Source organism: Tachypleus tridentatus, chromosome 13, assembly GCF_004210375.1.
Source record: "Tachypleus tridentatus isolate NWPU-2018 chromosome 13, ASM421037v1, whole genome shotgun sequence".
NCBI lineage: Eukaryota > Metazoa > Arthropoda > Merostomata > Xiphosura > Limulidae > Tachypleus > Tachypleus tridentatus.
Genome location: NC_134837.1, coordinates 180,320,259 through 180,344,734, shown reverse-complemented (window position 1 = coordinate 180,344,734; position 24,476 = coordinate 180,320,259). Strand labels below are relative to the sequence as shown.

Here is a 24,476-nt window from a genome sequence, read left to right as displayed (position 1 = left end):
AGGGAAGGCAGCTAGTCATCACTACCAACTCATGGGCTACTCTTTTACCAACGAATAGTGAGATTGACCGTCTCATTAAAACGTTTGGTGTCACAGGGGATTCGGACAGGTTACGAGTCGAATGCCTTTACCACCTGACCGCTGGGCCCACCGGAACGGAAATTCAGGAAATTAGGAACTATGGTATTACAAACATCACGCACAGACAAGTGTAAACAAAGAAACTTTATTTGATACTAAAGTTATGCAGCTTATAACTTACAACAATGTATAAAATAAATTTTATAATTTACACCTTATCAGAGACGGATCTAGGACTTTCTTGGAATGGTCAAATAGTCCTTTACTAGCAATACTTACAAGATTACATTAACATCACTCTAGTTCTGTTAACTATGACGGAGAGTCCAGACTCCCTTCCCTAGATCCACACCTGCTTATATAAAATTAATAAATAGTTCTTAATTTCTTTTAAAAATTACGGGGCACAGACCTCCTGAGCCCCCTCCTTTAGATCCATGCCTTCTTATACAACATTCAATACTAGACAATGTAAAAAAACAACAACAGTAAATTTACAACTCAATTAACACTATTGTAGCCAGCCAATTTTCTTCCCTTCAGTTCAGTCAGTAGTTCAAAATGACTGGTGGTGATTTAATAGCCTTTATTTAACACTTATGTAGCCAGACAGTTTGTGGCTAGTGTTGCCTCACCAATTACTGGAATAATCAGTTTAAAATTATTCTATTTTCCTGACATTAATCAATTACTGCAATAATCAAATACAATGCTAATAAAAAACACTAATTTTTAATTAATCAATTACTTACAAGTGGCAATTACTCAATTACATTTGCGTAACTCTAGCGATATATATTAGTATTTTCAATCAATTTGGTTTTAACATCTATTCTTGAAATAGATCATGTTTGAAACACATGCAATTAATATATTATCACATCTGCCACATAATGACAAATAACTGTATAAATACTCCTCTCGTAAGTGAATTCAAACCACATACCGACTCCTCTACCGGCATTAATACAGTGTATTTTATGCAAATTTTGTTTTTAAAAGATTCATACATTAACCTGTTGACTGCCAAGTATTTCAGCTGCCATAGCAACTCTGAATCAAGTTCAAAATATAATTCTAATGCTTCTTCATTTTGTAACTTTTTTCACTGTGCACACCATGGGTGTTGAAACTGAATGTTGCAAGTCCACAGACTTACCACTATGTCACTGGAGGTCCTCAATTTGCTTATAACAAACGTATTTGACATTCAATGCGACTTTGACCTCTGTGCTGCATCTGCCAAGTTAATCAACTGATTCATTAGTGGCACATGCAGTGTTTGTACATGTTTGATCAAAACTGTAAAATGTTTTAAGTTAAACTGTTCACAAACAAAGACACATAAGAATGAAAACAATATTCCCCCTAATAGGGAGAGAGAGATCTGTAATGTTAGTAAAACATTCACTATTGGTGATTTCACGGTTTTTAGGGGAAAAAAGAGAAATAACTGAAATCAGTGGCCACCATCTGGCTTATGTTTAATAACTTTTTATTAATAAGAAAAAAAAAGTTTATATAAATATGCACATTATCTGTGAATTATTGCAAAAATACAAAGTTTTCTATCTATTAGTATGTCCTTTCATTTCAAGTACAGCCTAGAACTACACTAACGCTATATGTGGCATAAGACTACAAGGACTTGGTACTGTATTTTGTTCTGTCTATAACTTTAATATAGAAATTATAGAGACAAGTATACCTTACTGAGGTTTTTTTCCCATATTACTATGTCCCTTTCTTTTATCTTTAACTGTCGGCCAAAAGTAAAATTCACACAGATGCTAACAGGATGCAGGACAGGAATGTTTTCATCTAAACTAGTGATAAAGGGAGCAAGTAGAGATGAATCCATTGTGAGAGGAATATAGAAGGAACCTTTAGGATGTAAAGCAAATATAGGGATGCTTGGAACTATTACTGGGAGCTGTGGCACTGGACAAGCAATTGCATCTTCATCTATTGTAGATGGTGCACTTGGATTAATGCATCTTGTTTTTGGGGTGTAAAACATCTCGTTCCCAGTGCTATAACCAGAACTACCACTGCTGGCATTGCATCTGGTGACTGATGGTGGACTTTGATTAAACTCACAACTGTTGCTAGAGTCAGTATTATTATCCCATCCTACATCCAAAGTTGGAACATCTGCTGAAGTACTGATTTCAGGAACCTTTACTGAAGCATTTTGTTCTACACTTCTGAGTGGGGAAGACTGTTGGCCACTGGAACAAGAAGTCATAAGGCCTACTGGTGAGAGCCTATTTGGTGTATTGAAAGTGGAAGGATATCTTAATAATTCTTGGTAACTTATTACTTTATCTTCAGGTGCTCTCAAAGATGAAGGCCCATGCTGTTGTAAATCTGCTGCAAACCGTTCTTTAATATTTTTTTTAAACTTGTAAACCTCTTCCCCTCTGTGAAGAGGGAGTGAATTACCATGCATCAGTCCAGGAAGAATGTGTCCTGCTGTGGAAGTAGCAACAGAATCATTCACAGAAATGTTATCAGTTGTTGATGGAGCATTACTGGTACTAAGACTGCTGTTTCTAGGTGATTGAACAATTGGCAGACCTGGGTGTTGTAACATTGCTCTTAGTTGACTCACGTCTGAAACTCTAGAAGTAGGTCCTGTTTCCACTGAAATATGAGCTTTTGAGGTAGAGGGGCTGTTATTCACTACATGTAGGCCTGTAGAAGAAGTAACAGCCATTCCTATTGGAGTATCATTTATTGTTTTGGACTGAAATTCTTTCTGAGCCTGGGATTCTTGTTCAACTAAATCTCGATGTGAGGAAACTTTTATTGTAGGAACCAACTCCACAGTTTGAGAGTTGTGAAACTCTATCTCCATTGGAAAACTGTCAGAGGCCTCATGGGATAATAGTGAGGGTGCAAGTCCTGTGCTCTGCTGGAACATTTCTGAAAGCAAAAAATAAAAGGAATTAACAGTATCTGATTAACTAATACTGAGCATTTATTTGTCAACAATTTGTTTCAGTAAAGATTATACCACCATCAATCTCATAACATGTAACATTTATATCTATATACTTAAACTTATGATATTCAAAGGATTTTTCAATAAATTTCAGAAGAGAACTTAATTAAATAACTATTGTTTTTCTAATACTAGAATACTCCAGAATATGATTTATCATTATGCAAGAATAAACGTGAAAAATATTTTCAAACACAACACAAATTATCTCTAGCTAGTCTATACCTGTATTGTTTAAATGACATAAAGACAAGAATCAAGATAAATAGTTCCAGTTGTAACTTGTGAGTTCAATTATTAAAACAGCCAATTTTGATATCAAACAAATACAATAATTAGAATTACTGTTAGCAAGACATTATGTATTCCTATGTTACATCCACATACTGTTTCATATTTTATGACAAAAATAATTATACACTTAACATAATTGTAGAGTAACTACTGGGCAGGATTAAATACACATTAAATAAATTTGATTTACTGATACATTTTCACAATGATAAAAAAAATAAAAAAATTAACGGTTGTTTTAAAACATCACGACAAAATTCACAGTAAATAACCAACTGTAGTGAAACCTGTATATAGCTAATGTCATTCAAACATTAACTATAAGTTTCAACATGGCTCAAACTGAAAGAAAAAACCCTGTCTTAGAAGTATGCAGTGGATAATAATAATACAATACCAGAATATTTCACAGTAGAAATGGACAATTAGCAGAATTTGATAATCAACGTATTGTCAGATTCATTATTGTTTACATTCAACAAATCAGTCATTGTCCCACAAAGACTTGTGTAGTCTGAATGATCAAATACAATACTAATTTCAGGCAGTTATTGTGATTAGTTCATTACTTTTCTGATGGTAGCTGATTAGAATAAAGAACCTTGAATTAATCAACAATAATAATAATCATTATGATAAATCAGTATGGCAACATTTCAATTGCTTGGATAGCTGGAAAAATCAAAACTTTACTTTGGTTGATCTTATCTTATATGACACTAATCGATGTAATCAATGTTCACATGTAATCGATTCTATCAAGTTAGTCAGTCAGCTCCACTCAATGATATACCTCTCAAAAAAGCATACAAAAGGGAACAGTTCATTTTGCTGCAATGATAGTTTAATGTATAATAAAAATATTGTGTATAACAAGTTGTTATACACAAACATTTAAAATTATTCACAAAAGTTAATAGATTACAATGTACAAGTCAAATGGACAGTAATGAATATAGAATTAAAAAACCTAAAACAAAATAGTTAAAGAAAGATGGTTAAAATGAAAAAAATGTACCATTCTTGATGCAAAATAACAGATACGAAACTCTGATTTCCTAATTTTCTTTGGGTCAAGGCATCACTCAAGTCTCAAAATGTTTCTCAATAAACTACTGATATGGTATTAATTAACACAAGGTTCACATGCCACTCCATCTAACAATCTAAACTTCTTATGTTAGAAGAACTGCTATGTATAGTGGTCTACTTTTAATACAAATGAAAATGTGTTGAATAAATACATTTCTTTTCTTAAGTTTTCATTTTCTTTAAAAAAAGATTATATTTTTATTACTAAAATCTCACCTCCTACAACATTGTAGTAGTGTTGTTGAAGGTAGCTGATAAGCCTTACACAGAATCCATTCCCAGCAAATAATCCTTCCATCTTTACCATGAAGTGTAAAACTTCAGACATACATTCTTGGAATCCAAGCCGATACTGTAGTCTTCTTTCTCGTTCAACGGTTTTAGCTACTTCGCATGAGTCTGTAATACCAGTTAGATAATTCATTTGTAGAAGGTGCGATGCCCAATCAAAGTACATGAAAAAAAAGGTTTTTGTTAAAAACATTTCACATCCAGTTATAAATTAAAATTTAATTTAAAATAAACAACAATCACTAATAATATTTTTACTTCGTAATATATCAAGCAGGTTTAGGCATATGTTGAGATATTAGATGTAGTGGAAATGAAGTCAGGAAAATCTAATTGGTACACTGATTCTATAAGTACTATATTTTATTACATAAAGCAGATTGATTGTGAGCTGCAAATAAAAACAGCCTTAAACGAATGTTCAGGGTAGAATCTCTTTCTATAGTAACTTGTATGACATACAATATTGTATCGCAAAACAAATGTCAAGTTTTTAAAATGTTACTGGTAGGTCAAAAGAAGAAATACACAAAGTTGTATCTATAGAATCCAATACCAGAAAAACTTAGCTGGTAAGTGATTCTTTAGAGCTTAGTCAGAATTCAATGCCTAATACTAAATATAAAATAACACAGTCCAGATGGGTGACCTAAGTTGGAATGTTTGAACTCAAGACACACAATAGTATACTTTTAAGTCATAAATATAAAAAAAGATTTTTAAATGAAATAATTTAATATTTTTTGCATGTGAATAACTAGAGATTTTACACACAATGAAGAACGAGTGAGGAAGAGAAGTGGTAGATTACAAAATGTTCATAAGTGTACAGAGCCCCCCTCCCCCCCAAAAAAAAACAACAACAAACACTATTCACATCCTCTTTGGAGGTTTGTTTTCACTGTACTGTTTCATCCTTAAATTCAACACTAGTAACATAGCATTTTACTCAACATTAAATGAAAAGTTTATAACACGTTGATTAGCAACCTCAGAATAATTACATAATTTATTTTAACCATAAGTTTGTTTTTGTTTCAGATTTTTCATTTTGAGTCAAAGTAACAAATTACATGTGTGTTTGTGTGTGTGATAATTTAAATTTTTCAATATTTCATTTCTAAAAGTTACTGCATTTATTAAAATACTCTAAAAAATAAAGTGTCTTAATGAAAAAAACAAAACAAATAATATTTACTTGAAGAACAGTATATAACTAACTTCAAAACATTACCGATCTGATGAAGTACACACAAATATGCTTCAAAGATTGAAACTGACCTATTGTTCACTTCAGCACAAATAAATAAATTGAAGCATATTTATATGGCACAGGCTATTTTAAAAGGTGGTATAATACAGTTAATTAAAAAAAATCAGTTTATCAGTTAACATTTCTTTTCATTCTCTGTTGAATGCCTATTACCTGGATCTTTGCATGTGTGAGCCTGAAGATGCTTCAGATGTCTGATAGCCATTTCAATGATTTCTGTCTTTTCTATCCTGCCTCGACCCTAGTGAGAGATCATAAATAAATCATAGAAAAAACTGTCATAAATAATTAAATATACTGTTATTGTACACTGATTAAATATTATATTTAATAGCTCTGTATGGCATACTGGAAAAATATCTCGGAGATTTTGTAAGTTTATAATTTTTGAACAGCAGTAACATACACATACATTATTAATACACATCTTTACAAATAAAAACAGTTGTTTAAATTTTTTGTTTTATCTATATATTTATCCATACCTTTTTTAAATAAGTACTGGGAATAAGACGGCTTAGGTCAGCCAAACAGTTGTTCATTCTGTCTCGTCGTCTTTTCTCAATAATACGATGGGACACTGGATCCTATGAAATATCAATAAGAAATGATTTCAGAACAGTTTACTGTGGCATTAGTTCCTGTCATTTTAAATGTTTTGGGTATTTATACTTTTATTTTTTATATAAACAGTTTAGGTTCCAAATCTTTCAAATTATCTTTGTTCACCTTCAAGGACCATACCTATATCATCAACTAAAAACTTGTATTTCTGTCCATGTACTTGGATTAATATACTATGAATTAGTATACTTCCCAATTAAGATTTCAATATTTTTGTTTTTTAAAAGCTCCCCCAGTGGCATAGCAGTATGTCTTCGGAGTCGCACCACTAAAAACTGGGTTTCGATACCCATGGTAAGCAGAACATAGACAGCCCATTGTGTAGCTTTGGCTTAAATCAAACAAACAATTTTTAAGCCTGTGGTTGGTTTAGTGTTTTATGGCACAAAGCAGCTAGGCTAACTGCACCAAACATCCAGTAAAAAGTTTAAATTAAAGTGAATTTAGTAAAATTCATAAAAGGAAATTAAGGTGAAACAAAACAAAGTTAAAAAACATAAATAACATAAAACCAATGTTTACATCTAGTCTACAACGTTAGGACAAAAACTACAGTAATACAAGTTGTAAAGACTTTCTGTAGATTAATTATAATTATCATAACTCACCAGGAAAACTAACAAAACCACCGTCAGTCACCCGAAGTTGGCCTTTCCAGTCCTGGTTACGAGTTATTTGACGTTATGGCCATTTTCAAAAAGTAATAAAAAGTTTTAAAAGACTTGTAGCAAAATTTTAATTATAACTTGCCAGGATGACTAACAGGTAGTTCAAACAGCAGTGTTAGTCACCTGAAGTTGGTATTTCCAGTCCTGGTTTCAAGTTATTAAACGTTACGTTAATTTCAAATCAAACTAGATGGACTTTGATTCTTAGAAGGGAATCACATTAAAAAAGGTCTAATGTATATCTTAAAAAACTTAAATAGCATTAGAAAGATTAATGGCCTTTAAAAAACTTAAAACATTTTTAAGGTGGACAGGGTCACTATCGCCAATAACATTGTCTAACGTTATGAACAAACCATGGGATAAAACATGTTTAAAATGATGCCATCGTTGAGAGTCTTAACGATGGCAAGACTGTAAAATATGGCTTATTGTGACCTGAGTGTTACACAGACTACACACTGATGCATCAATTCCAGATAAAGGAAAACGATGAGTTAAAAAAACTGTGACCAATGCGTAGTCCAGTTAGAACAACTTCCTCTTTCTGATCCTTACAGAAGCAAGATGGCCAAAGTCCAATAGAGGGTTTTATTTGAAAAAGCTTGTTTTCACATTGCTCACTCCAAGTCGTCTGCTAACTGGCACTGAGCCGAGCCTTTAATACAGGACCAGAGTCCATAAATTGAACAGGCACAGCAGTGATAATGCCAGAGCAAATAGATTTAGCTGCCATGTCTGCGAGCTCGTTCCTGCGAATACCAACATGCCCCAGTATCCAGAGAAACTGAATAGAAGTAGATGTTAAGGAAAAATGGGCCAGCCGGTTTTGAATATCAGCAAGAACAGGGTGTGAACTAACAGGACCAGTAGAGAACTAAGAGAGTCAGTATAAATAATGCAGTTTGAATACTGCTTAACTTCTATGTGATCCAGGGCAAGAGAAATGGTGTACAGTTCAGCAGTGAACACAGAAGCTGTAGAGGAGATTCTGTGTGCAACCACCGAACCACAACAAACCATGGCAGAGCCCACACAGTCACCTGATTTTGAACCATCAGTATAAACAGAAATGGAATGATGGTTCAAAAGATGTTAGCTAATAACATCCAATTGGGAGTATCTGCTTTTCTCAAATGACTTAAAGACAGGTCACATTTGGAGACTGTAAGAAGCCACAGTGGGATGGGCTGACCAGTGGAAACAACAATTTTATCCAAGGACAGATCCAATTATCCAACTGCACCTGGATACGAAGGCCAAAAGAAGCAATGGCAGATTGTCGGTTCTGAAAAAGTATGACCCATGGAGGATGGAAAACACAACCAAAATGCCTACCTCCATGTTGTATCATACACCTTCTTAATGTCAAAGAATATTGATACAAGATGTTGTTGTTGTGAGAAAGGCTTCTCTGATTGAAGTTTCAAGTTGAATAAGGTGGTCCACTGTGGATCTCTGTCATCGGAGCCCACACTGAGTGGGCGAGAGGAGGTTGTGTGATTCGAGGAACCAAACAAGACGAGTATTAACCATCCTCTCTAAGGTCTTATAGAGACAGTTTGAAGGAATCTTGGGATCCTTCCCAGGCTTAGAGAAAGGTAGGGCAATAGCCTGGCACCAGGCATCAGGAAAACATTCTCCTGCCAGATCCCGTTAAAAGCAATCAGAAGACTAGCAAGAGAAGCAGGAGATAGGTGGCACAGCATTTTGTAGTGCACATCATCAGGTTCAACCTATGTATTACCAAACTGGTGAAGGGCCAGTTTGAGTTCCACCTGTTTAAAGGGACGATTATAGTCATAGAGACAATCAGTTCCAAAGGAAACAGGTGACCGCTCTGCCCAAGTCTTGATAACTAAGTAGGTGGAGGAAGAAACAGAAGTGCTAAATACCCGGCAAAAGCTTTCACCTAGAGTATTAGCGATGCACCGGATATCAGCTACTTCCAGGCCATCAGAGAGCAAACTCGAGAGGGGGACAGAATTATATTGCTCATTGACTTTTCGAATCTTGTCCCATATGACTTTGGAACTGGTGGTGGAAGATATGCTGGTTGTGAACTTAATCCAAGATTCCTTCTGGCTTTGATGTCTTACCCACCGAGCATATGCACGGGCCTGCTGGAAATCAATGTGGTGCGAGAGTGTGGGATACCTACAAAAAGTATCCCAGGCATGTTTTTAGCCTTCAGTGCTATGTGGCAGGCATGATCCCCCCATGGACGAGGATATCGTGGAAATGTATCGAGTGATGGTATGACCCTAGGAAACACGGATGACTACTGCCTCCAAGGGTGTGTCGAGTGGCAAAGACAGGTTGGCCACATGCTGATCAACCAACAGTGCCACTCCTCCATGCATTCGTTCATCACACAGCCTGTCATTTCTGTACAAAGAAAACCGCCAAAAGGCGACTGTATTGGCAGGTTTTAGAAATGTTTCCTATAAGGAAAGACATACAGGATAGTAGGAAGCAATCAGTGTTTTGATGCCATCAACATTAGAATGTAAACCTTGATAGTTCCATTGTATCAAGGTGGCCACTTTTATTTATGTGTAAGGCAAATTGGGTGGAGAACCCTTCTGTTTACGACCACTTCTTTTTTCTTTACTGTCTTTATTCAACAGATGTCCATGGATCCTGTCCTGGGTCGATTGGGCAGGTCTTTGCTGTTGGAAGAGGATTCCAGTGACTGAGGACATGAACAAATGATCATTTTGCATCTTGGGGTGGAAGAAGATGTATCCAAGGAAGTACCTGTACCTGGAACCAAAGGATGTGGATCTTGGGGTTTGTTGGAATGTATGTAAAAGGACAGAGATAGGTGTTGAAGTTGATTCATCAACTTTTTCAACCATGGAGGTCAAAAGGCTTTTCATTTGGTTTGAGAATGATTGTTTTGGAGGCACAGAGAGTTCCATCTGCACTCTCACTGTAGTAGTGGAACGAAGTGCAGCAGCATACATTCGATCCGAGATGAAGTGCTGGACAGCAACTTTCGAGCCTCAGAATAAGTAATGTTATGAATCATTTTCATATGCTGCACCTCTTTTTCTTCCAACCATTTAGGGCACAAACGAAAGTAGGATGAGTGAGAGCCATTACAATTAACACAATGAGGGTCTATTTCACACTCATAGGCACCGTGGTCCTTGCCACCACAATGACCACATGTCAAGCAAACATGACATCATGTCTTTGATACCCCAAACTGCTGACACAGGAAACATCGGAGAAGGTTTGGAATATATGGCTATACCATGAAATTAAGAGAACCTGTCTTGACAGTGGCAGGTGGACACGGTGATACAAATTTAAAAATGAGAAGACTGGTTGGCATCATAATTCCATCTCTGCGAGTGGAGATACACCACAATACAGAAACTCCTTGGGCTGAGAAACCAGTGAGAATCTCTGACTCGGGGATGTTCTTCAAATCCCTCTCAACAATAACTCTTCATGATGAATTCAAAGTAGCATAGGGAGTAACACCTCAGTGCATATATCCCCAACTGCTTTCGAATGCAAGAGGAGTTCACTGTGTTTAGAAGTGGATGTTTCCATTAATATGTCAAAGCTTTTTGACTGACTTAGGAGAGCTAGTAAGTCCCTCTAGTCCCTTTTGAATAAAAAAGGGAGACATTTGCCCTAAAGATTTGTTTGAAAGAGAATATAATACAAGAAAACGAGGTACAGGTGTTATAGATGCTGAAGATTGCTGCTCAGAATCTTCAAGACGTAGTCATTTACCTATGGACTGTTTTCTTACTATTTTATTTACATTTTTATTTTTTTAATCCATAATAAAAAAAGAATATTTTGGTGTCCACTGACCCCACCCAACATGGAACCCTACATAAGGACGTACTACAGTGCCAAACAAGGATACTGCAGCAATGCCAGGGTTCCATGAGCACCATACCAAAACACCAGTATCAGATACAATGTCCACAACATCTGTTGAGAACATCCAACACTGGTACTTGGTTGACCCTAGCCCAAGTGGACCAGTCGATTGACCAAAGGCCGCCCGCCTACAGGAATTCAAGGCCAAAGTGGTGTGTCAGGGTGGATCCCTCAACCACCGAGATCCTCTCCTCCCCTTCAAAGGTCACCACGCACGACAAACACGTGGGTGGATGTTTAGATCCCAAAGGAGGTAAAACTGAAAAAACATAACCTTCTGTGGGAGGTCCCCTTGCCGCGTACAGGAATCCACACCGAGGGCTGTAAGCCTGTGATAGTGAATATTAAACCTATTCAGAAGAAAAACAAGCGAAGTGAAACGCTTGCCATATTTAAATAATCAATGAACGTTGTTGTTATTAGGCACAAAGATACATAAAGAGATATCAGTACGCTGCCCACCAGACATACCACTGGGGTCATTAATGAACGAAAACATGTAACAATTACAATATTAAATATATTAACACGTTTAGCAGATGCTGTACAACTTGTAAGTTGGTCTCTAGCCTAATTATTACAGAATAATATTTACTTGGATGAATGTCTAACGAAATTTAAGTGACATTCATAAAATATACTTTCAAACAATCTTTAAAACACTAAAATCAAACTGTCAAATTCAACGTTACGTAATTATTGAAGTTAACATTTTTGTACTCTCCAGTATTAAAAGTATTATTTGTTAAATAATTTAAGGAATATTTAAAGTTATACGACGAAAGTGTAACATAAGACACCTTGAGCCACCATGTCAAGTTCATATTAATATAATACAAACAATGATTTTGGTTGAGTTTACCTGTATATATGAGACAATTCAGCAAGAACCAAATTTTCCAACCAATCCCAACTCCCAGTTCGATCTCTTAGTTACATAAATCCTTTCTAAAACTAAATGTGCTATCAACAATGACCTACTTTCAATGTATGCATTACATCCAGACAAAATATTTACGTTCACTAGTATGAAGTACCACTCTAAATTATTGGAAGTTTATATATTTTTATAGTATGCGTGATTCATGGTGGTCTAGCCAATTAACTGTGACATTGTTTAGACAAATCATGACGTCAGGAAAGTTTTAGGCATGCCCGGTTCAGTATCAAGTTTTGCATGTCGAAATCGTCTTGCAAATTACAAATTTAACAAACACTATACTAAATTATATTATAAATAGTAGTACTAAATACAAATAACTATAATTTCGTTAAATATCATTATTTATACAGTTGTCACTTGAAAACTGGCATTCTTTAGAAATTTCAATTCTATATCTGTTTATTATACCCATCATTTCTACACTGTCAATATTCACAATGAAACCCTTTAATTTTTTTTAGAAAACTATAGTGCTAGCTTACATGTAACTTACGCCCGGCATAGACAGATGGTTAAGGCACTCGACTCTTAATTTGAAGGTCGCGGATTCGAATTCCCGTCACACCAAACGTGCTCGCCCTTTTAGCCTTGGTGGCGTTATAATATGATAGTCAATCCCGCTATTCGTTGTTAAAAGAGTAGCTCAAGAGCTGGCGGTGGGTGATGATAACTAGCTGCCTTCCCACTAGTCTTACATTGCTAAATTAGGGACGGCCAGTGCGGATAGACCCCGTACAGCTTTGCGCAAAATAAAAAAACAAAACAAACAATACATGTAACTTACATTGTAAGTATTGTAACATCTACTACAAGATACCCATCAGAATACTTATAGATCAGTGGTTCTCAACCTTGTTAGAGGTACTAAACCCCGAAAGTTTCGTACTTGCATTCATCGAACCCTTCGTAATTCGAAAAATAAAATATGATTTTTTTCAAATTCAAAACATAAGTAGATATTTTATTAGTGCACAAAATGAACCATGCATCAGTTGCACATAATATCACTGTGTTCAAAGAACAAAACCAACCAGACATGATTTTCACATAAAAACAAAAACATAACTCAACGAATATTTACTGCAAATCAATGTGGCATTTGCTGTTGTCTTTCAGAGACAAGTTCAGAAATGCGCGGCTTCACCTTGGCAAGTGCCACTCTCATATCATTTTCACAACAATTTCTGTTCCTTTTCTTCGTTTTTATGTCTATCATCCTCGAAAAGAATTGCTCGCAAAGATACGTTGTAACAAACGGTATGAGTATCTCAAGGGCTTTCTTAGCAATAAGAGGGTACGCAACGATTTGATGACACCAAAACGTTGAGAGCGTTGTTGTTCTGAAAAGTTGCTGTTGAACCTGGCTCTGCTGAAGTTCAATGATTTCGTCGAGGTATTCATCATTGACATCTTCTGTCGCAACACTAAACGTGAACGACTGTCTCACCCATGCTGAATATGACTCTTTGGTGGGGAAGTATCCGTTGAGAGACATTGCGAGTTCATCTAAGTGCATAGCAATTGCTTGCTTCAGTTCCCCGGGTACAGAAATGTCTCCGATTTCTGACACATCTTCGATCTTACTTACACAGTCGTCCAGCAGGGGAAAGTTTGATAAGTTATCATTCTCTGTTCGTCGTTTCTATAACGGTAGCTTTTTTTGAAAAGACTTCAGGTTTTCTTCCGCTTCGATGATGTTGACTTCACCACCCTGCATCTGTTGATTGAGAGCATTGAAGATATCGGCCATATACGCCAAAATGAGAATGAACTCAGAAGCAATTTGCATGACAATGTTGGTGCTCTTGCAAAAATAGGGATAATTTCACACGCATGGTAAAAACACGATTTAGCACCTTTCCCCGGGATAACCACTGAACGTTATAATGGTACAGAAGTACCTCGAATTCAGAGCCCATTTCATTACACAGCTCTTTGAAGATGCGGTACTTCAAGGCACTATTTCGCACAAAGTTCACACATTCCACTACAATTTTTAATACTTCTGCCAATTTTGAAGGCAAGGTTTTTGTTGCCAACGCATGCCTGTGAAGAACACAGTGCGTTACAATGATGTGTGGTGCATCGGCTTTCACCAGCGCATCAAAACCAGAGTTTCGTCCCAGCATGACTAGAGCTCCGTCCGAACAAACTGCAGAAACCATATCCCATGAAACATCGTTGTCTCTCAAGAAGTCATCTACAAGTTTCTTCACATCTGCTGCCTTAGTTGTTGTTGTAAGAGGCTTGCAAAATAAAAAAAAATCTTCTTTTATTTCGTCGTTCTTCACATAGCGCAAGCTGGCTCAGATTGGAAACGTCGGTGGTCTCGTCTAGTTGAAGGCTGAGTTTTGCTGGGCTTGAAATCATATCTGCAACTACTTGAGTCAATATGTCATCACTCATGTCATCTTTTCTGCTGCTGATGGTGTCATCTGAAAGAGGAATTTGGGACAACTTATTTTCAGCAACTTTTCCCAGCATGATATTCGCCATCTTCAACGCAGCTGGTTTTACGAGTGCTTCACCAATGGTGTGTGATTTGCCATGCTTTGCAATCAAGTATGCAACTTCGTACGATGCTGTGAGGATTGATTTGTTGATGGGTACAAAGCCGAGAACAGGCAGAGTAGCCTATTCATCGAATCTGGCTCTCTTTACCTTGAATTCAGCAGGCGTTATGTTCTTGTATTTCCCATCTCCATGCAGCTTTAGGGAGTGTTCTCTTAGTTTTGCCGGTGCTAGACTAGAACTGCTCAACTTGGCATTGCAAATCATGCATTGAGAACGCTGACTCCCAACATGTTCCGTTATACACGTGAATCCATATTGTACGTATTCGTCCGACCACTTTCTGTTTTTGCTCGACATAGTTAGTATGAAGGGACTGAAATATTAGAAAAAAAATCACAAATTACGCACGATTACTACAGTCACAAGTCAACTGTTAAGCGCACGACGTTCCCTGCAGCACAGATATTAAGGCCAAGTGATGTGACGTGATCAGCCGCAGCCAATGATGGCCAAGTGGAGCATGACGTCACGAATCATACGAGTGGGGTGAACGGAACGGACACACACACAGTGTGTGTGTCTTGACCTCTGCCGAGCTCCTGGGGTTCGATTGAACCCAGGTTAAGAACCACTGGATGGAGGTACAAGTTTCCAAATAATTATCATTTTTTGTTTTGCTAATTAATTATTTAATTAATCACGACCAACGACCGTGAAAAAAAATCACGTTGGGCTAAGTCTTTATTTTTTGGTTTTGGTTGTTAATTAAAAGTTAACTAATTTTATTATTATAGTTCTTATTTTAATGAAGGGCTTCCTAGGCAGTGACTTGTGAGAGATAAAATACATCAGAAATACACACCAGGTTCAAAAGCCATAGTGAATAAACTGAGATTAGTATTAAAAAACACAAAACGTCTCCAGTCCATGAGATATCTAACACAAATGTTAGGCGCATTGGACTTCTACACATGGACAAATTTCTACATTTAAACTTTAACACCAAAAACCTTATACTGCACATATATGTATAATTGTCGTAACTTTGTGTGACTTAACGTCCCGTTCAACTGACGAGTTTTAGTATTTAAGGAAAGGCCCCCCTGGGCAACAGCTTGTGGAAGATATAGAATTGATATAACGTTATTGTTACAAACACATGCTTCGAAATCCACAGTGGAATAAATTACGACGAATGTGAAAAAAAAAAAAATTCACTCGTACTTTATACAACAATTTTTTTTTTTTCTGGCATATATGGCCAATTGGATATTAAAGCTTCGCCAGCTTTCGATCTTCATACTGTTACTTTAAAAATAATTTTTCAATAAAAACAATTATTCGATAAAACAATGCAAAACTAATATAAAAAGTATCGCCTAAGAATAAACTGAAAATTAATCAATTTTAAATACGACATATTAATAATAACAGTTGTCGTTTTGATGATAAAACTATTCATAATATTAGATACACCAAGATACACTTTAGTCTAAAAGTAGGTGTTAGTACTAGCAGCAGGCTTAATGTTTGATAATGGGGAGAGGGTAATAGAAGCAAACTTCAACAAGCAGTAGGCTAAATTGTTCCGTTTTGTAATAATAACAGTAAGTACTATTATTTCTATTATAGTATTAACAAGTACATTTCTAAAAACAAAGTAGCCTACAATACAAGAAGTAAGCCTCATTTTATAAATCATTGCTTAAAGGTCGTTTGTACAAATATAAAAGTTTCTTCAAATACTCCATTTAGAAGTAAAAACAAACAAACGAGTGTTAACACTAAAGTTACAAATGGCACGATGCTTTAAGTAAGCAAACGTTTCGATATAATTAATATTTTATTAAATTACCACGACTTCATCCATAGATTAATTTGCTACCCTCCTAGTTCCTCAAATGAGCTATAATTACTGTGTTACTATTACTGTCTGATATAGTTAATACTAGTTACAGACCTACTTACAAAACATTTAATTTAATACAGAAAAACAACTTAGATTTGTTTTACTAAGAGAGCGGAAACGAAACGAAAAATCATACCATTTTGTTTTGCAGTAGAACAGAATTCACAGAAACTAAACCTTAAGTTCCGTAACGTTCTTATCACACAAAGATTTCTGTAGTAGCACTATTAATATTATTAATTAATAGATACGCTTTGAAATGGAATTAAAGGCACTGGTAATCGAAATAGTCGCTTAATAAATACATAATACAGTTCTATTTTTACTCAATACTACCAACTGTATGTTAACTCAGTAACAATTGTTTCTCTTTTCGTCCACTCGCTCTATCATAAATACGTGTTTTACAGACTTGACTCCAACACATACATAGCACGTGACATAAAAGACTGAATAGACGATACCCGAGAACATTATCACGCAAGAACTAGTGTATTCACGTGTCCACGTGCAAGCTTGTTTCGCCCTTTGTAAAAAAAAAAAAAAAAGGTGAAAACAAATCGATTACGTAGGCGAGTTGATAACACAAATAATGAAAGTTTGCAGTTAGTTAAACAAAACGGAAGTGCTACAGAAACCACAGTAACTTAAAGTTGGTTTCATTATACTTTCGTATGTTGTAATGAAAATTGATAGTTACGTTTTGTTTTACATTGAATTAATATAAAAATCAATCGCGAGTTCTCAATGTTACATAACACTGGAGTTTTCAATCGTTAAAATTTTATGTGTTCAATATTATTGAATTGGAAACAAAAACACGAAATTGTATTTTCTTTTTACATGTAATTCACTAAATTACAATAAAAGATTGAAATAGAAATCTTAGAAATATCAACTATCTACACGAATATCTATTTCATACGTGAATAATCAGGAAATAACCATGTGGTTTCGAGATGTATTTTTATATTAGATCTTGCACGTGCACAGAACCACTCAAAAAACAGAAGAAAAACAACTTTGACCTGGTTAGCCTACTCACACATGTTCAGAAACCAGTCTTCAAATGACGTATCAACACAGTTTATATATAATTACGATATGAATATATAAAGGAAAAACTGGTAAGGACTGAGTTTTGTTTTACAAAATTAACAGGAATAACCAGTGCTCAGTAAACAGATGTTGTCTTTAAACAATTTTATGAGACTGCCTATTTAATATCGGCCACTTCCAACATATTTGCTCATTAGGATCAAACTTCGTTCAGTTCCTGTAAAGCATTTGACAGAAACAATGACTACTGAGAGTTTTGTCAACTAATTTCTTGTGAGACTTAATTCTTACGGTAGACTCTTCACAATCTGCTACTAAATACAGAAGAAGAGCGTGGTATACTTCAAATTAAAGCAAGTAACTGATGTTCTGGTAGACAAGCTCAGATACGTCCTCGGATAGTTCAAGAGCAAGTGAAGTTTCCTCCATTCATCAGTATGGGGTTGCCAAATGTTGTTTTAGCCTTTAACAACAAGAGGTAAACATGATACCAAAAGAATGACTAACGGACACATTTCCTTTTCATTTAATATATTAATATTTTAGGATTAAGGGTGTTGATCCTAGGTAGGAGTGGGTTAACGTTTTGCGTTTATGTTTGTGCAGGCAGTTTGTATAAACTTTCTACAACAGCATTTTTAGGTTTTAATACTATATCAGGCTGTTTCATCGACACCAAAGAACATTTGAAACATTAAAGCAACTAGTCTTCTTTTAATGGATTGACAGAGCTAAAGCCACTCGTCCGTGCATAAGGTCGGTCCATGAAACATTCCAGAAAGTCCTCGTGTGTAGCTAACGTCATGAAGGTATGTAACGACCGCTTTGCTGCTTTAGAAGTACTCGTCAAAGTTGGTGAACCTCCTCGAGCACGTGAGGAGCTTTTCATGGAATGGATCGTGAAGACTGTAGAATATTTGTCTTGCAGTACGAGAAACAAACTGAAAGCCGCATGTTATTAAAAAAGGAAACGTTTTAACTCGTCCAACTGTTAAAGAACGTCCTCGCCACTGCCAAGAGCGAAAGCCATCGTGTCAGTGACGAGTGAAACATGCTGTGGATATCAAGGCTCAAAATAATTTTAAAACTGTACCAGTTAACACTGATGCTTTGAACCACAGTTTTGAATACCTCCGGTTAAATCCTCGCAGTGTTGAGATAGAGCTTTACCCATTTCTCTTGCAGAGATAAATGGATTGGCACACACATTTTATGGCCTTAGAAACTCTTCTTTTAAACAGCTGTAAACAGAATTGTTTGTCTATCACGTAACAATCATCGGAACCAAAACGAACTATATATTCATGAGGTACTTCACACTGCCCACAACTTTTTTTTTTTTTTTTTCTGCCTAGTTTCTCCGTTCATCTTATCCGGATCAAGTACATTAGCTAATTCTTTTATCTCTAATTACAGTGCAGTAATTACAATGCTACAATGATAGGAAGTAAGGAGGCAGCGTCACCCAGGTTTCAATCCGTTCAAGTAAATCTGAATCGAAATTAGGAACTTTTCGTCCAGGAAGAGCATAAAAATGCGTGAAATTTAATCCAGAACTTTGAATTTCGCGCACAGCTACTCGAGGGCTATCTGCGCTAGCCGTCCCTAATTTTGCAGTGTAAGACTAGAGGGAAGGCAGCTAGTCATCACCACCCACCGCCAACTCTTGGGCTTCTCTTTTACCAACGAATAGTGGGATTGACCGTCACATTATAACGCCCCCACGGCTGAAAGGGCGAGCATGTTTGGCGCTACCGGGATTCGAACCCGCGACCCTCGGATTACGAGTCGAACACCTTAACACGCTTGGCCATGCCGGGCCCTTCAATGTACTGAATTTAGCACCTCGGAGTTAGTTCACTAACACTTATTCGTGATTTCTACCGTTAACACATTAACAACTACATAACATTTAGTGTTAGTTTCTTTGTTTTTGAATTTCGCGCAAAGCTACACGAAGGCTATCTGCGCTAGCCGTCCCTAATTTTGCAGTGTAAGACTAGAGTGAAGGCAGCTAGTCAACAGCCAACTCTTGGGCTACTTTTTACCAACGAATAGTAGGATTGACATTATAATGTCCCCATGGCTGAAAGGGCGATCATGTTTGGTGTGACGGGGATTCGAACGCGCGACCCTCGGATTACGAGTAGAACGCCTTAACCACCTGGCCATGCCGAGCAAACATTTAATGTGTTTGAATGAAAAGTTTTATGTATCAGAAGATTAAGGAAATGACTGACACTGCATCATGTTCAGGGTTCGAAATTTTCTATTTAAAGCCGACATGTCCGTTAAAAAATCAAGTTTGACCGGCACTTTACCATCTATCACCGGGCATCGTGACCGGTGGTCATATTCCTAACATACCGGACACAAATACATCGTCCCCTCAAAAATAAGTGAGGCAAAAGCTGCGTATGCACAGCCCAAAGATTTTGCTTGAAAGTATATTCTATAATGAGTGGAAAATAACTTGCAAAATTTAAGGTTTAATTTAAGACAAAAAAGCAAATTTAAAAAAAACGGTCGTGAACGCTCACAAAATGCGCTTTTTAGGTCGCCTTATCCGTGCCGTGCCGTCCCGGATAGTCACGTGACTACCAGACATTCACGACGATCTGACCATGGCGTCTGATAGTAAAAAAATGGGAAAGTCTCACGATCTATTTCAGTTTGGCTTCACGAGCAAGACTAATGAATCAGAAGACAATACTATGGAACCCCGAGTGAAAAACCATAGCTTGTTGACCCAAGCCCAAGTGTTAAAGCAAAAACTGTTAGTGCTAGTACTGGCGCTAAGCCTACTTGTCGTTTCCAGGATGAATGGAATAGAGGCCGACCATGGCTGGATTATAATAACGCTACCAGACTGATGTTTTGCACAATTCGTCAGGAATATGACCAAAGTAGTGGAAGGAAGAAGAACACCTTCATAACAGGTTCTTCCAACCTGAGAGAAAGTGCTGTTAAGGAGCATGAAAACAGTCACGCCCACAGTCTAAGTTGTCAAGGTAAGACAGCAAAAGAAACACCTGATTTAACTCCCATGATGAAAGAATTGAGCAAACTTAATCAGACTGAGAAAGATCGTTTGCTTGTGCTGTTCAGGACTGTCCTTTATATGGCTTTGAATGCCAAACCATTCAGCAATTTTCAAGAGCTTCTGTTGCTGCAGAACTTTGGTATGAACTTAACAGAACATTATGCCAATGATAAACAAGCAGTTATCTTTACGACGTATATTGCAGAAACAATTAGAATTAATGTCAGATGTCGTCATTATTCTTTGGCATTATGACTGACGGCTCAACAGACTGCCAACATTGAGCAAGAGATAGTCTATGTAAGATACTTGGACAATGACTCTTACCCAGTAACCCACTTCCTGTGTCTGCAGTCAGTTGAGAAGGCTGATTCTGAACACTTCCTACAGGCACTTAGTTCAGGTAAAGGTTTCTTAATTACCTGGGATGAGAATTTTCTGGATTTATCCTGACTTCCTTATTAAGAAAAATTAAAATAGACAATATTTCATGCACATTTGTGTTTTAATTCAGGTTTACATAGTCATTCCATTATTAATATACATCAGTGAAAACTCAAGCATTTTTCAATTGATTTAAACCAAGAAGAACCATGTATTTACCACTGACAGAATTGGAGCTTAACCTAGCACAACTAGCGTAATAGATAATGGAGCAATTGAATTTTCCAAAGTACAAATTTACATTTTTTCTTTTACAGAAAGTAACTAATATTGGGTACTAATTTTTAGTACTTGCAGCATTGTCCATATATGGCAGGTTTCCCAACTGACTTGAATCAATTGTATGCCTGACAGCTGATGGAGCAGCTGTCAATTTTGGCACAAATAAAGGACTTGTCAACAGATTGAAGGCACAAAAACCTTATTTGATAGGGATCCACTGTGTTAGTCACAGATAGGAACTTGCAATTAAGAAGACCATCAAGGACATCCCTTACCTTGATAGTGTTCAAACCTTTTTAGAAAACCTATGGAAGTCTTATGACAATTCGCCACAGAACTGGGCTGGCCTCAAAGAAGCTGGTAAAGCCAACAACATTGTTGTTAGAAAGCCAACAAAAGGGACAGGAACCCGGTGGATGGCCTACAAAGAGCGCGCTCTGGAGTCAGTTTCTCATAACTGGCCAGCTTTAGCAGAGCATTTGTATCAAGTAAAGTTGTATGACAAAGGGGAACGTGGACAGAAAGCTGCAGGATTATACAGTACTTTGACAAGCCTTAAATTCATCCTGTACATGGACATACTCTTGGCAGTTCTGCCCGTTTTGACATCTCTTAGTCTCAAAATGCAAGACAATTCAGCTACTGTGAACATTGTTTCTGACAAACTCGCTGTTTGCAAAGAGAAGTTGGGCAATCTGAATTATGTTGAGAGATCCCAGAAAATTGTTAAAGAGCTCACAACATGTGAACAAACTGGCAAGTGGTTACTTAAAGAAAAGGTGATTGTTATTAGTGGTCAGGCAAGGGCCAGAGGCTCAAAAAGTGCCATAAAAGAGGCAGTTGCTCAATCCATTGCTGAAGAAACTGCAATATTCATAGCTAAAATTGTCACATATCTGAATGAGAGATTTTTGAACCAAGCAACTGGCCTAAAAGCAAGGAAGCATTGTCATCTTATGGCCATAATGAACTCCAGACACTATTGGACCACTTTGGTGCTCTGCTAGAAGCTAAGGGTTTCAACATTCCAGCTGATGTTTGCCAAGCTGACTTACACGAGATACTGCTCAAAGCCACAAGTTTCGACAAATCAGATGAGTCCCTGACTAGTAGTGCAAGTGGATTGTGGGCCTACATGCTAAGTCAAATTACTGTTGAGGATGGTAAACCTTTCCCTGGATCAACAGTGTTGGCCTTGGTATGCCTCATGCAGGTGATTTCCGTGTCATCTGCTAAACCAGAACGTGGATTTTCCCAGATGGCAGTTATTAAGGATGATTGGCGGAACAAACTAATAAACGATTCTCTTGATGACAATAAAATTAGCTAAGAATAAGACCTATGATCTTGCAAGCACAGAATTACTGTGCAAGTCTGTAGAACCCTGGTGGAAAGACAGTAAAAAAAAACAGACGATTTGTGAGTCCACATGGAACTCAAAAACGTAAAGACAATAGAGATACTGAGTCAACATCAGCTGATGTCTTAGTGCTGGATGACTAAATCTACCAGTTTGATTGATGTGTCATTTTTAATGGATACAAGGCTTGTTGCAACTTGCTTTGAAATAATGTTTCAGTGCCATAAATAAAATGATTCTGTTTTATATAATAATTGTCTCTACTTGATTTCTTATTTTCGGTAATGTCCGGTGACAATTTTGAGGTGTCCTGCTAAAATTTCAAATGTCCGGCAAGTTTCACTGTCCAGCAGAACATGTGTCCTGCTGAAAATTTAGAATATTTCTACCTCTGATGTTATTCAAAAAATGTGTTTTTCACAATACACATCCTTTTCTGCAATGACATGAATGATTTATTGATGTTAAAGTTAGTGAGTATGGACACTTTTGTTTAACATTCTTTTCCCTTATGAGTTGGCGGTGAGTGCCTTTGACTAGCAGCTTTCTAGTCTATCAGTTCAAGAGTATGGACGGCTAGCACAGGTAGCCCTTCTATATCTTTGTTTGTATATTCGAAAAATTATGTTAATTTAAAGAACCTAGTTAAGTCTGTTGATGAAGAGAGTTCATTCTTACTGTAACACGCCAACTAGTAACAGTCAGTACTGTTACCACCTAGTGCACAAAGCACTCAACAGTATGAACAACAACACTGCAATCCAAATCAGCAAATTGTTTTTCTGGGTAATGTGACCAGTAGTCAGTTATATTTAGTTAGAGTCAAGCTGGGCAAGAGCAACGCAATAACCATTTCAGACTATGTGACCACATAAACAAACGAGAAAACGACAGTTATTTTACATCATAAGGTGAACGAAGCCAAGTAGATGGTGTGTCGGACTGTGGATATGAGGTTCCGAGGTTCGCGTCCCGTTCCGTTAAAAAATAAGGGGTGTAGAAAAAATGCACCCCGTAACTTAAAGTAGTTGATACAATATAACTGACGTTAAAATTCAAATATACTATTAGTGTAAACCAAGGGTTCATTAGCTGCCTTCCCTCTAGTCTAGTACCATGAAGGGCAAGCATTGACAGCTCTTTAGTAGTCTTATGTGACGTACAAACATTGTTGTCCGTCGTAGATATGGTTAAAATCATCGTACAAACACCAACGCTGCTGAGTATATCCTATAAAAATATATATGTGTATATAAATCCATTCATATTTCCTGGGTATATTAAAACACAAATTTAAACGGCTGTAACTCTACTCAGTAATTGGGTGGGATGGATATTGTCAATTACCTCTGAACCAGTCGATGAGATTTTGGTAAAATAAAGTCAATTAGTACACCTACGTAGCAAACGTTAAAATGTAAATTATTAACTAACCAGGTTTGAACCAACATAAAATAAAAGATAAACTTCCTCTTAAATTAATACTTACAGAAATATAACTTGTAACAAGAGTTTCTATAGATTTCCAAGTGCGCACTGTTACTATTACACGATGTATCGGGCCTTCCATTGTATGTCGCCATTTTTGTTGTTCTGTTCAACACACTCTAGCGTCACCTAGAGGATAGGTAAAAGTGACAAGAAATCATTGAATTAATGTACAAAATATTACAAACTTCATTTTGTATGCTTATTAGTCATTCTCTTTTATTTACGTTCAGAATAAATATAATTTTGGGTCAG

The 24,476-nt window shown here is 36.6% G+C and overlaps 1 protein-coding gene across 3 annotated transcripts; it reads right to left on the bottom strand.

Moving 5' to 3' along the window:
- Positions 1-210: 210 nt before the first annotated feature.
- Positions 211-24,359, bottom strand: LOC143237213 (uncharacterized). 3 transcript variants are annotated; one of them, XM_076476210.1, is made up of 5 exons: positions 24,223-24,359; positions 6,524-6,625; positions 6,192-6,279; positions 4,691-4,873; positions 211-3,009 (listed from the first exon to the last, which is right to left on the bottom strand). In XM_076476210.1, the coding sequence occupies exons 1-5, from the start codon at positions 24,301-24,303 to the stop codon at positions 1,772-1,774; spliced, it is 1,692 nt and encodes a 563-aa protein (XP_076332325.1). In that variant the 5' UTR covers positions 24,304-24,359; the 3' UTR covers positions 211-1,771. The 3 variants fall into 3 exon arrangements, with proteins under 3 accessions (XP_076332325.1, XP_076332326.1, XP_076332327.1); XM_076476211.1 differs by lacking the exon at positions 24,223-24,359 and adding an exon at positions 16,742-17,036; XM_076476212.1 differs by lacking the exon at positions 24,223-24,359 and adding an exon at positions 12,102-12,133.
- Positions 24,360-24,476: the final 117 nt, after the last annotated feature.

Excerpts from the sequence above, each read along its gene's own strand:
- LOC143237213 (XM_076476210.1), bottom strand. The coding sequence starts at position 24,303 with ATGGAAGGCCCGATACATCGTGTAATAGTAACAGTGCGCACTTGGAAA. Across the intron at positions 6,626-24,222 it reads TTGTTACAAGTTATATTTCT|GATCCAGTGTCCCATCGTAT; the intron begins GTAAGTATTAAT and ends GATATTTCATAG. Across the intron at positions 3,010-4,690 it reads CTACTACAATGTTGTAGGAG|AAATGTTCCAGCAGAGCACA; the intron begins GTGAGATTTTAG and ends TTTTGCTTTCAG.